The following is a 13,184-nucleotide window of genomic DNA, read 5'->3' on the forward strand; positions in this document are numbered from 1 at the left end:
TCGGCCTCCCAAAGTGCTGGGATTACAGGTGTGAGCCACCGCGCCCGGTCCAAAATATTTTTAAAATTAGCTGGGTATGGTGATGCATGCTGTAGTCCCAGCAACTTGGTGGCCACGGTGAGAGGGTCAGTTGAGCCCAGGAAGTGGAGGCTGCAATGAGCTGTTTGCGCCACTGCATTCCAGCCTAGCCAACAAAGTAAGACCCTGTCCTCCTTGCCACTCCCCACCCCCTCAAAACTAAAAGAAAATATCAAATTAAAAAAAAAATTCTCAATTAAAAAAAAAGACAGGCAGGTTTGCAGATCATAGAACTTTTATTTAGATGGAATCATTGGAAATTACATAGAAGCTACCAGCCTAAGCCAAACCCATGAGGTTCATGTGAACTTACAGTTACACAAATAAGAAACAAATGGTACATCCAAAACCATAAGGAAATATTCTGATGCCCAGATGATGAAGACTGGGGTGAATTAAGTCCACACATTTATTTCAAGTTGTTAAAGAGTTTGTGGGCCACCTAGATGGGGGAAAGAAAAGGAGGTAATCAATTGGCAGCTTTAATGTCATGGCTTACAAGGTCCTTCAAGACCTGAAACAGTACTGCCCCTCTTCTCACCACTCCCCTTCTCACATACGCAAGCAGCACTTGAGTCCTAGTGAACTCCCCACTTTTATCTTTTATTCTTCCTTTAGAATTTAGATCTGATAACTGTCATTTCCTGCAAGCCTTCTCTAAACAAGCCCCTATCCACACACAAATCTGTCCCTCCTATCTTTCCACAAAAACTTGTACCTCCCCATCAGTGACATTAACATTACATATTAATTCAACAGGACATCTTCTATATGCCAGGTAGTGTTCTAAGTGCTGAGTGAGTTATAACTGTAACAAAACATGCCTGCCACTTAAGAAACTTACAGGGTAATGAGTTAAAATGAACACATAAATAAGGTAACCTGTGATAATGGGAAATGCTAGGAGGAAAATAAATGGGAGGCGGGGCGGGGGGTTCAGTTAATATTACCCTGAGAAAGGTATACCTGAGAGACTTACCAAAGTTTAGCACTTGTTCTACTTCTGTTTCCTATGCTGGCTCATAAACTCAGTGAAGGAATGAACCATGTCTATCTTACTCCCAGATCCTAAACCAGTGCTTGGCTGACAAATATATGTAAATATTTTTAGAATGACCACACAGTGGGAGGGGGAAAATCAACAGTAGGGATGTTAATTCAGGGAACAGATCATGACTTGCCTATTTTGAACATTTCATACAAATCATATCATACGATATTTTTTACTTTGTGACTGGCTTTTTCCCCTTAGCATTTAGCATGTTTGCAAGGTTTATCCATGTTGTAGCATGTTCAGTACTTATTTTGTTAAAAATTATGATAAAATTTTCCACTTCAGTAATTTTTTCTTTTTTCTATTTTAATCTTTTTTTTTTTTTTTTTTTTTTGAGGCAGTCTTGCTCTGTCCCCCAGGCTGGAGTGCAGTGGTACAATCTTGGCTCACTGCAACCTCTGCCTCCCGGGTTCAAGTGATTCTCCTGCCTCAGACTCCTGAGTAGCTGGGATTACAAGTGTGCGCCACCACACTCAGCTAATTTTTTTTTTTTTGAGACAGAGTTTCACTCTTGTTGTCCAGACTGGAGTGCAATGGCTCACCGCAACCTCCGCAATCTTGGCTCACCGCAACCTCTGCCTCCCAGGTTCAAGCGATTCTCCTGCCTCAGCCTCCCTAGTAGCTGGGATTATAGGCATGTGTCACCACGCCCGGCTAATTTTGTATTTTTAGTAGAGACGGTGTTTCTCCATGTTGGTTAGGCTGGTCTCGAACTCCCGACCTCAGGTGATCCACGTGCCTCAGCCTCTGAAAGTGCTGGGATTACAGGCGTGAGCCACTGCACCTGGCCTACACTCAGCTAATTTTTTATTTTAGTAGAGACAAGGTTTCACCATGTTGTCCGAGGTGGTCTCAAACTCCTGACCTCAAGTGACATGCCTGCCTTGGCCTCCCAAAGTGTAGGAGGTGTGAACCACCGCACAAGGCCCCACTTTAATCATTTTTAACTGTACATTTCTGTGGCAGTTAAGTGCATTCCCATTGTTCTACAACCATACAGTCCCCTACAATCTCTAGAACGTCCAACCTTGGGACCTTTTTCATCTTACTAAATCAAAACTATATCCATTAAACAGTAACTCTCCATTTCCTTTCTCCCCTCAGCTCCTGGTTACTACCATTCTACTTTCTGTCTCTATGAATGTGACTACTATTCCAGGTACCTCACCAAAGTGGAACAATACAATGTTTGTCTTCCTTGACACTTAGTTTAATGTCTCCAAGGTTCATCAATGTTGCAGCATGTGTCAGAGTTTCCCTTCTTTTTTTTTTTTTTTTTGAGACGGAGTTTTGCTCTTGTTGCCCAGGATGGAGTGCAATGGCGCAACTTTGGCTCACCGCAGCCTCCACCTCCGGGGTTCAAGCAATTCTCCTGTCTCAGCCTCCCGAGTAGCTGGGATTACAGGTGCATATACCACCACGCGCAGCCAATTTTTGTGTTTTTAGTAGAGACGGGGTTTCATCATATTGGTCAAGCTGGTCTCAAACTCCGGACAGCAGGTGATCCACCTGCCTCAGCCTCCCAAAGAGCTGGGATTACAGGCATGAGCTGCTATGCCCAGCCCCTTCTCTTTTTTTTTTTTTTTGAGACGGAGTCTTGCTCTGTACCCAGGCTGAAGTGCAGTGGCATGATCTCAGCTCACTGCAAGCTCCGCCTCCCGGGTTCATGCCATTCTCCTGCCTCAGCCTCCCAAGTAGCTGGGACTACAAGCACCCGCCACCATGCCTGGCTAATCTTTTGTATTTTGAGACAGAGTTTTACCGTGTTAGACAGGATAGTCTCAATCTCCTGACCTTGTGATCCGCCTGCCTTGGCCTCCCAAAGTGTTGGGATTACAGGCATGAGCCACCGTGCCCCGGCCCCCTTCTCTTTTAAGGCTGAATAATATCCCATTGTATATACAAAGCACATTTTAAAAAAATCTTTGCATCTATGGATGGAAAATTGGGTTGTTTCTACCTTTTGGCTATTGTGAATATGAATGTGGAAATATCTGTTTAAGCCTACTCTCAATATTTCTGGGTATATACCTAGAAGTGAAATTGCTAGATCATATAGTACATAATTCTATGTTTAATTTTTGAGAAAAGAACTTGATTTTTGTTTTTTTGAGACAGGGTCTCAGTCTGTCACCCAGGCTGGAGTGCAGTGGCGTGATCATGGCTCACTGAAGCCTTGACTTCCCCAGGCTCAGGTGATCCTCCCACCCCAGGCTCAGGTGATCCTCCCACCCCAGGCTCAGGTGATCCTCCCACCCCAGGCTCAGGTGATCCTCCCACCCCAGGCTCAGGTGATCCTCCCACCTCAGCCTCCCAAGTAGCTAGGACTACAGGTGTGAGCCAGCATGCCTGGTTATATCTATCTATCTATCTATCTATCTATCTATCTATCTATCTATCTATATTTTTTTGAGATGAAGTCTCGCTCTGTCGCCCAGGCTGGAGTGCAGTGGCACAATCTCAGCTCACTGCAAGCTCCACCTCCCGGGTTCACGCCATTCTCCAGCCTCAGCCTCCCAAGTAGCTGGGACTACAGGCGCCCGCCACCATGCCCGGCTAATTTTTTTGTATTTTTAGTAGAGATGGGGTTTCACCATATTGGCCAGGCTGGTCTCGATCTCCTGACCTCATGATCCACCCGCCTCTGCCTCCCAAAGGGCTGGGATTACAGGCGTGAGCCACCACGCCCGGCTTTTATATATATATTTTTTGTAAAGACAGGGTTTTACCATGTTGCCCAGGCTGGTCTCAAATTCCTGGGCTCAGGTGATCTGCCTGCCTTGACCTCGCAAATTTCTGCGATTACAGGCATGAGCCACAGTGCCCAGCCTAGCTGATGGACATTTATGTTGTTTCCACTTTTTGGGTAGTATAAATAATGCTTCTATGAACATTTGTGTACAAGTTTTTATGGGAACATATGTTTTCATTTCTCTTGGGTATATAACTTCGAGTGTAATTGCTGTGTCATATATTAACTGTATATTTAGCCTTTTGAGGAACTGCCAGATGTTTTCCACAGTGGCTGTACCAATTTACACTTTTACTGACAGCGTATGAGGTTTCCAACTTTTCCACATTGTCTTCAACACTCGTTATCTTCTTTATTATAGCCATCCTAGTGGGCAGTTGGTATAAAGTGTTATCTCATGGTAGTATCCCTGGTGGCTAATGATGTTGAACATCTTTTCATACGTTTACTGGCCATCCAATTAGTTTTAATAGAAGCAACCACATCAAACTTTGCTTATGTATAATTTATGTAAAATACCTTACTGTGTTATATGTAAGAGTCAAGCAGAAGTTTATTTTTATTTTTTTAATTTTGATTTTTTAAAAATAGAGACAGGGTTCCCCTATCTTGCCCAGGCTGGTCTTTAACTCCTGGGGTCAAGGGGTCCTCCTGCCTTGGTCTTCCAAAAGTGCTAGGATCATAAGCGTCAGCCACTATGCCCTGCCTGAGTTTACTTTTAAAAAACAACCCCTTGAGGCCAGGCATGGTATCTCACACCTGTAATCCCAACACTTTGGGAAGCTGAGATGAGTGGCATGTGTGAACCCAGGAGTTCTAGACCAGCCTGGGCAACACGGCAAAATCCCATCTCTACAAAAAATACAAAAATTACCCAGGTATGGGCCAGGTGCGGTGGCTCACGCCTGTAATCTCAGCACTTTGGAAGGCTGAGGCAGGTGGATCACTGGAGGTCAGGAGTTCAAGACCAGCCTGGCCAACATGGTGAAACCCCGTCTCTACTAAAAATACAAACAAACAAAAAATTAGCTGGGTGTGGTGGCGTGCACCTTTAATCCCAGTTACTTGGGAGGCTGAAGCAGGAAAATCGCTTGAACCCAGGAGGTGGAGGTTGCAGTGAGCCAAGATTGCGCCACTGCACTCCAGCCTGGGTGACAGAGTGCGACTCAGTCTCAAATTAAAAAAAAAAAAAATTACCAAGGCATGGTGGCATGTGCCTATAGTCCTGGCTACTCAGAGGCTAAGGCAGAAGGATTGTTTGAACCAGGAGGTAGAGGCTGTAGTGTGCCATAATTGCGCCACTGCACTCCAGCCTGGGTGACAGAGCAAGCAAGACCTTATCTCAAAAAAAAAAAAGGCTGGGTGCAGTGGTTCACACCTGTAATTCCAGAACTTTGGAAGGCTGAGGCAGGTGGATCACAGGGGTCAGGAGACTGAGACCATTTTGGCTAACACAGTGAAACCCCGTCTCTACTAAAAATACAAAACAAAAAAACAAAAAAAACATTAGCCGGGCACGGTGGCGGGCGCCTGCGGTCCCAGCTACTCGGGAGGCAGAGGCAAGAGAATGGCGTGAAGCCTGGAGGTGGAGCTTGCAGTGAGCCGAGATCGCGCCACTGCACTCCAGCCTGGGCGACAGACCAAGACTCCGTCTCAAAAAAAAAAAGCAACCTTTTGGACCAACTACTATATATTAGACACATTTGAGGATACAAATTATTATTTTTTTTTTTGGCACAACCTTGGCTCACTGCAAGCTCTGCCTCCTGGGTTCACGCCATTCTCCTGCCTCAGCCTCCCAAGTAGCTGGGGGCTACAGGCGCCCGCCACCACGCCCGGCTAATTTTTTGTACTTTAGTAGGGACGGGGTTTCGCTGTGTTAGCCAAGATGGTCTCAATCTCCTGACCTCGTGATCCGCCCGCCTCCGCCTCCCAAAGTGCTGGGATTACAGGCGTGAGCCACCGCGCCCGGCCAATACAAATTATTTTTAAAGAACAGTCTGTTATTGAAGAGTACAAAATCCAGCTTCCCCACTGTTTAGTAGTGCATGTTGGGATGTTTATGTTTTTTTCTCTGAGCCTCAGTTTCTATCTGTGAAATGGGATAATGATACCTATCTCCAGTGGAAGTAGTAAGGATTAGGCAAGATTATTTATAGGCCAGGCACAATGGCTCATGCCTATAATCCCAGCACTTCAGAGGGCCGAGATGGGAGGATTGCTTGAGCCCAGGAGTTTGAGACCAGCCTGGGCAACATAACAAGGCCCTGTCACTAGAAAAAATTAAAAAATAAAAAATTAGCCTCTCATGGTGGCATGCACTTGTAGTCCCAGCTACTTGGGAGGCCAAGGCAGGATCACTTAGGCCTAGGAGTTCAAGGTTGGCACTGAGCTACGATCATGCCGCTGTACTTCAGCCTGGACAACATAGTGAGACCCTGTCTCAATAAAATAGAATAGGTTATTTACATAAAATGCTCAGCGCACCGTATGTCACATATATTGGGCCCAGAGTAACTGATGGGCCTTTCCCTAGCATGGAAAGATTGTTAGCACCAAGTCTTCCCTGATCATTGCAACCTTTCCCCTTCCTGACTTCACACTGACTTACGCAATGGTCCCTTGCATGCAAGAAGTCAAAGAGCTCCTCCGTGCAATCCTCTTCTGTATGTGATCGAGAGGATACACGCTTATCACAGAGCTCTAGCCGCTCCCGGGCCTTTACACATTTCTCCAACTGCTCGCATTGCTCTCTCACTGTTGTTAGGGGATCCTGATGTAGAAACAGAAAAAAAACAAAATGGGCATTTTTAGCAGAGACCCACCAAACACATATGCTTTGATTAACACAACCACCAAACCAAGGTGCTGCCTCTGAATTACCGTGCAGAAGGCCAGCTGGCAGAGCCACACTGCCGCCAGAAATGGCAGAATGCGGTCTCCCATTCAATTCTGATGCTAAGTAGTAGGGAAAAGTTTCACATTCCTGCCTTCCAAGGTTGCCAGTATGCACTGAAAGCCTCAGTCCTATCTGAAAAACAAGGTGGTAAAGGAAACCTGGCCAAACTTGAAGTAGATCTATAGGAGGCCTTACTTGTTAACACAGCATTTTGGAATATGACACGTCTGAAACTTCAAATCCCCTTGTCTGAGAACCAGGCCTATGCACCCCAGCTGCCCAACTAGAAAGGCAATGCTAACATAGAGAAGGACTATCTAACAAAGGTTCCTTCAGAGTTCTTTTTTTTTTTTTTTTTTAAGACGGAGTTTTGCTCTTGTTGCCCAGGCTGGAGCGCAATGGCGCAATCTCGGCTCACCACAACCTCCGCCTCTCGGGTTCGAGCAATTCTCCTGCCTCAGCCTCTCGAGTAGCTGGGATTACAGGCATGTGCCACCACGCCCGGCTAATTTTGTATTTTCAGTAGAGATGGGGTTTCTCTACGTTGTTCAGGCTGGTCTTGAACTCCCGACCTCAGGTAATCCGCCTGCCTTGGCCTCCCAAAGTGCTGAGATTACAGGCACGAGCCACCATGCCTAGCCCAAAGTTCTTTATTAAACCACAAATAGCAGATGATTGAGTGCCAGGCCCTCAAGATGCCATCTGCTCCCTGGTACCACAACTGAAGAAGCCCCAAACCCAGAACAGACTCAGCTTCCAAGGCTCACACCCTAAACTCTCCACTGCACAGGAAGTATCAAAGCTTATTCCACCCCCATTATCTACAAGGTATCAAGTAAAAACTCCTTAAAATGCCCTTAGAATTTCATGAAGCTCAAACCCTGCTCTTACTGAGATGTTTCCAAACCTGAGACAGTTCTTACCACTAATTCCTCCTCTTCCTCTTCCTCCTACAAAAGGAAAACAAAATTAATGTCAGCAGCAATTTTATGACATATTTATTCCTGATCATACTGATGTAATTACTGATGATAGACACTGACACTATTAACGATGTTATTTTGTTTTCTGTGTTTTATGATGTTTTTACATTTTAGAGGCCTTGCTAATCCTGGAGCTAATCCTGCTCTTCCAGGGCTAATTTTTAGACAGCAAACTTGCCTGTGAGCATACCTTTCATATGCAACGTAACTATCCAAAGTGCTTGTAGCAAACTGCCTCCTTTATCTTTTGTTTAAGAGACAGAGTCTTGCTCTGTCATAGCTCACTGCAGCCACAAACTCCTGGGCTCAAGTGATCCTCCTGCCTCAGCCTTCTGAGTAGCTAGGACTATAAGCACACGCCACATGCCTGGCTAATTTAAAAATTTTCTTTGTGGTAGAGACAGGGTCTCATTATGTTGCCCAGGCTGCTCTCAAACTCCTGGGCTCAATCAATCCTCCTACCTTGGCCTCCCAAAGTGGTGGGATTATAGGCATTAGCCACTCAGCCTGGCCCTGCCTCCTTTATCTAAGTTTTGTACACTAAGCTCCTGTTTCCCCTTCTCTAAATCACCCCAGGGACAAATATAGGACAACTAGGAACCAGCCCTATAAGCTAGAGCCCAACGAAATTATTCAAACTATCCAATCCTAAATTTGAGCAAGTGTACCTACGCTGCCCACCAATTCCTTCCCATAGAAACCAAGGTGCTGAGCCATGCTTCCTTCCCCTCATACCTTCTGCCTCCTGACTAGCTCAGACACTTCCCCATATAGCTCTGCATTTTTTTGTGTGGCATATCCCTCTCTTTCAGGAACTTTAAGTAATAATAAACTCTTCTTTCAAAGGCGGTTGTCTCCAGGTCTGTCACCTTACCATACTTGGTTAAAACGAATCCCAGGTATATTTCAAGATAGAGACACCATCTCACTTTCATTAACAAGAACCTAAGTGTGCTTAATACTCTCCAGTTTATAAAGCACCTTCATATCTCTTATGATTTAATTAATCACAACAGTCCCTTAAGGAAGTAATCCCAGTTTAGAGATAATAAACAGTAATTAGACATTTTCTGATACAGATTCAAGCTGCCAGATGTTCACATGGGGCCTACATAATCTAAAGTATTTGTCCCAGTATTGCTACAAATAGCAAAATTTAGTCCTTACATCCCAAACCAAGTTAGGAGGAAAACCCATTTTTTTCTAGACTGTGAACTTAAATTAGGAATATGAAAACTGCTAAACCTAAAAACCCTTGTTTGGTCAAAGCTTAACTAAGGATGGTTATAGTCACTGCTTTTTGGCTCGCTGAACTCCCAGAACCCCTAGTAGACTAAGTATATCAAATAAAAGTGCACAACTCCACTCATGAGCTTGGAAATACAGAACAGACCCCACCTATTCACTTCTGATTCAAATGCACAACCTCAAACTTAGTTTCCTTCTTCAAGGATAGTAGTGTAAAAAACTGCCCATGGGAGCAACAGTTTAGGCCTAAATTTGGGATATAGTAAAATCTGACCTCAGAAATAAGGTGTTTGCCTGCCTGTGCCTGCAGGTACCCACATTTGGGGGCAAGGAAAGAAAAGGTATCTAGGGAAATAAAAAGAACTAGCTCAGGAATCATGTTTTCAGAACTCCAATACAGGGCCAGGTGAGAGGACTGCTTGAGACCAGCCTGGGCAACATGACAAGACCCCATCTCTAAAAAAATTAAAAACAGGCTGGGCATAGTGGTTCACACCTGTAATCCCAGCACTTTGGGAGGCTGAGGTGGCCAGATCACCCGAGGTCAGGAGTTCTCAATCAGCCCGGCCAACATGGTGAAACCCCGTCTCTACTAAAAATACAAAAATTACCTGGGCATGGTGGCACGCGCCTGAAATCCCAGCTACTCAGGAGGCTGAGGCAGGAGAATCACCTGAAACCAGGAGGCAGAGGTTGCAGGAGCCAAAATCCTACCCCTGCACTCCAGCCTGGGCGACAGAGAGACTCCGTCTCAAAAATAAATAAATTAGCCGGGCATGGTGGCGCACGTCTGTGGTCATGGCTACTCAGAAGGCCGAGGTGGGAGGATCCCTTGAGCCCAGGGGTTTGAGGCTGCAGTGAGCTATGACTGCACCACTGCACCCCAGTCTGGGTGACAAGAGTGAGACCCCGTCTCCAAAAAAAGTCCTAATACATGTTTCATCCTCTACCATGCCATTCAGTGAAGCCACCAAAGCTCATACAAGCTGGGAGTGAGGGGTAGGAAAGGTTCAATTTGGAATCCAGGCTATTTATTCTCACAATTGGCAAAGGTTTCTTCTAAATATGAAGATGCTATTTAGGATGTAAATTCTAGTTTTTCATTAACAAGGTTTCTTAATGCTGCTCTTTTAAAAAACATACTGAAAGCCGGGTGCAGTGGCTCATGTCTGTAATCCCAGCACTTTGGGAGGCCAAGGCAGGAGGATCACGAGGTCAAGAGATTGAGACCATCTTGGCCAACATGGTGAAACCCCATCTCTACTAAAATTACAAAAATTAGCTGGGCGTGATGGCACACGCCTGTAGTCCCAGCTACTCGGGAGACTGAGGCAGGAGCATTGCCTGAACCCAGGAGGCAGAGGTTGCAGTGAGATCGCGCCACTGTACTCCAGCCAGGCAAGAGCGAGACTCCGTCTCAAAAAAAAAAAAAAAAAAAAAAAAAAACTGAAAAAGTTTTCCCAAAAAAACTAAAATTACATTCTGCCCAAGTTAGAAAACAGAAATTAGGACCGTAGATACAAGACCCTTATATCATTTCCCTATTAGCAATGCTACAACACTGGTAATTCTGTGTCACTGATAATTTTGTGTCAAAAATAACATGGCAGGTTTTGAAAAAATAAATCCAAATATGTTTGAATATGGATTGCTACATGTAAAATTTCCAGTCACTGAGAAAAACCAAGATCACACCAGATAAAAAGATTTAATCCTCAAGAATTTTGCGTTCCTCAGCCGGGCGCGGTGGCTCAGGCCTGTAATCCCAGCACTTTGGGAGGCCGAGGAGGGCGGATCACGAGGTCAGATCCAGACCATCCTGGCTAACACGGTGAAACCCTGTCTCTACTAAAAATACAAAAATTAGGTGGCGTGCGCCTGTAATTTCAGCTACTCAGGAGGCTGAGGCAAAAGAGAATCGCTTGAACCCAGGAGCGGAGGTTGCAGTGGGCCGGATCACGCCACTGCACTCCAGCCTGGGAGACAGAGCAAGATTCCGTCTCAAAAAAAAAAAAAAAAAAAAAAAAAAAAAAAAAAAAAAAAAAATTATGGGTTCCTCATAGAATACCATAGTTTATTTTATTTTATTTATTTATTTATTTTGAGACGGAGTCTCGCTATGTCGCCCAGGCTGGAGTGCAGTGGCGCGACCTTGGCTCACTGCAAGCTCCGCCTCTCAGGTTCATGCCATTCTGCCTCAGCCTCTGGAGTAACTGGGACTACAGGCGCCCGCCGCCACGCCCGGCTAATTTTTTGTATTTTCAGTAGAGAAGGGGTTTCACCATGTTAGCCAGGATGGTTTGGATCTCCTGACCTCCTGATCCACCCGCCTCGGCCTCCCAAAGTGCTGGGATTACAGGCATGAGCCACCGCGCCCGGCCAGAATACCCTAGTTCAAAACTGACTGCTTAATTACTTGCTTTTTCTTATCTATTGCAGCGGTGGATCTTGCTGACCTTTCTGAGGCAGGCTCCATTTCTTTCTTTAGTTTTTTTTTTTTTTTTTTTTTTTTTTTTTGAGACAGGGTCTCACTCGGGTTGCCTCGGCTGGAGTGCAGTGACACGATCACGGCTCACTGCAGCCTGGACTTCCTGGGCTCAAACTCCTGAGCAGTTGAGACCACAGGCGTTCACCACCATGCCCGGCTAATTTTTATATTTTTTGTAGAGATGGGGTTTCGCCACGTTGCCCAGGCTGGTCCAACTCCTGGACTCATGCTACCTGTCTGCCTCGGCCGTCCTCCTAAAGTGTTGGGATTACAGGCGTCAGCCACTGCGCCCGGCCTCAGGTTCTATTTCTTTTTAGAAATAATAAGACTAGAAAAATTAAGGGATAAATAAGTCTCCAATTATTCTGAACCCACAGCCCAGAATGGCTGCCCCGAAGTGACCAGAGAACAGACGGACAGGAAATGAGATTAGAAACAACTAGTAGCTGTGTCGCAAAATGGATAAGAGTCCTGGTTCTAGAACCGCGCTGCTTGGCCGCAATTCCTGGCTGCACCAATTTGGTAGCTGCATGACCTTAGAAAAGATATTTAACCTCTATGCTTGTTTCCTCATCTGTAAAAATGGCACTAATAGTACCCAACACTTACTTCATAGGAATAGTGTGTAGATGAAATGAATTAGGGCCGGGCGCGGTGGCTCACGCCTGTAATCCCAGGACTTTGGGAGGCCGGGGTGGGCGGATCACTAGGTCAGGAGTTCGAGATCAGCCTGGCCAACAGAGTGAAACCCCCGTCGCTACTAAAAACACAAAAATTAGCCAGGCGTGGTGGCGGACACCTGTAGTCCCAGCTACCTGGGAGGCTGAGGCAGGAGAATCGCTTGAACCCTGGAGGCGGAGGTTGCAGCGAGCCGAGACCACGCCACTGCACTCCAGCCTGGGCGACAGAGCGAGATTCCATCTCAAAAAAAAAAAAAAATTAATTAGTGCATATAAAGCACTTGGAATAGCAAGCAGTCAATAATTATAGCAGCACTCTTTCTCTGGGAAAGAGCTCCCTCTTCCATCACAGAATCACATCGTACATTCTTTCATTGTCCCCAAAGACACACACCTTCCTCAAAGAAAAGGAAATCACAAGGCCAGGTCTTCCGAACCTCCATAGAAGATGTGGTAGGGATTCCTAACCTGAGCTGGGGCAAGGCGGTCTGTTTGCTCCCCAAATCTGTGAAACGCGGGCTTCAGTACATCTGACTGACTGCAAACATAGGTCATATTTTTACAAGACTTTAGTCCACAAAACATTTTCGTTCTCAAACCTTCACTACATTCACAGAATGCAGAAGCCGAGGCCCAGAGAAAAACTAGTCATCTATCTGTCCAAAGTCACCGGACGAATTCTGGGGAAAGGTCGAGGGAACTAGAGCTCCCGACTATGCAAACCCTAGAGGGTAAACTGGGGGCTAAGAGGGCCCCGTGCGTGTTTTGGCGGGCTAGGTCCTGGGCTTCAGGGCAGAGAAGAGGGCCGAGTGGATCGCCTTGCCTTACCTCCTCAGGATCTCCGGATTCGGTAAGCATCTTTTGCTCGTCCTCCAGTCCCATGTCTGGCTACGGTTCTAGATTCAACACGAGCAGCAACAGCGGCACCTAACCCAGTTCAGGATCAAGAAGGACTTGTAAGGGTCACTCAGCGGAAATCCGGCGATCTGGCCGGAAGTGCGG

General features: G+C 45.8%; 1 protein-coding gene across 3 annotated transcripts; it reads right to left on the reverse strand.

Annotated features, from left to right (window-relative positions):
- Nucleotides 1–295: 295 nt before the first annotated feature.
- LOC100984974 (cytochrome b-c1 complex subunit 6, mitochondrial) lies at nucleotides 296–13,182 on the reverse strand. Of its 3 annotated transcripts, XM_008965212.3 has the most exons (5): nucleotides 13,011–13,124; nucleotides 7,707–7,733; nucleotides 6,768–6,915; nucleotides 6,496–6,657; nucleotides 296–520 (listed from the first exon to the last, which is right to left on the reverse strand). In XM_008965212.3, the coding sequence occupies exons 3-5, from the start codon at nucleotides 6,828–6,830 to the stop codon at nucleotides 488–490; spliced, it is 258 nt and encodes an 85-aa protein (XP_008963460.1). In that variant the 5' UTR covers nucleotides 6,831–6,915; nucleotides 7,707–7,733; nucleotides 13,011–13,124; the 3' UTR covers nucleotides 296–487. The 3 variants fall into 3 exon arrangements, with proteins under 3 accessions (XP_008963460.1, XP_003812798.1, XP_008963461.1); XM_003812750.4 differs by lacking the exon at nucleotides 6,768–6,915 and having other exon boundaries at nucleotides 13,011–13,180; XM_008965213.3 differs by lacking the exons at nucleotides 6,768–6,915; nucleotides 7,707–7,733 and having other exon boundaries at nucleotides 13,011–13,182.
- Nucleotides 13,183–13,184: the final 2 nt, after the last annotated feature.

This window comes from Pan paniscus, chromosome 1, assembly GCF_029289425.2.
Source record: "Pan paniscus chromosome 1, NHGRI_mPanPan1-v2.0_pri, whole genome shotgun sequence".
Taxonomy (NCBI): Eukaryota; Metazoa; Chordata; class Mammalia; order Primates; family Hominidae; genus Pan; species Pan paniscus.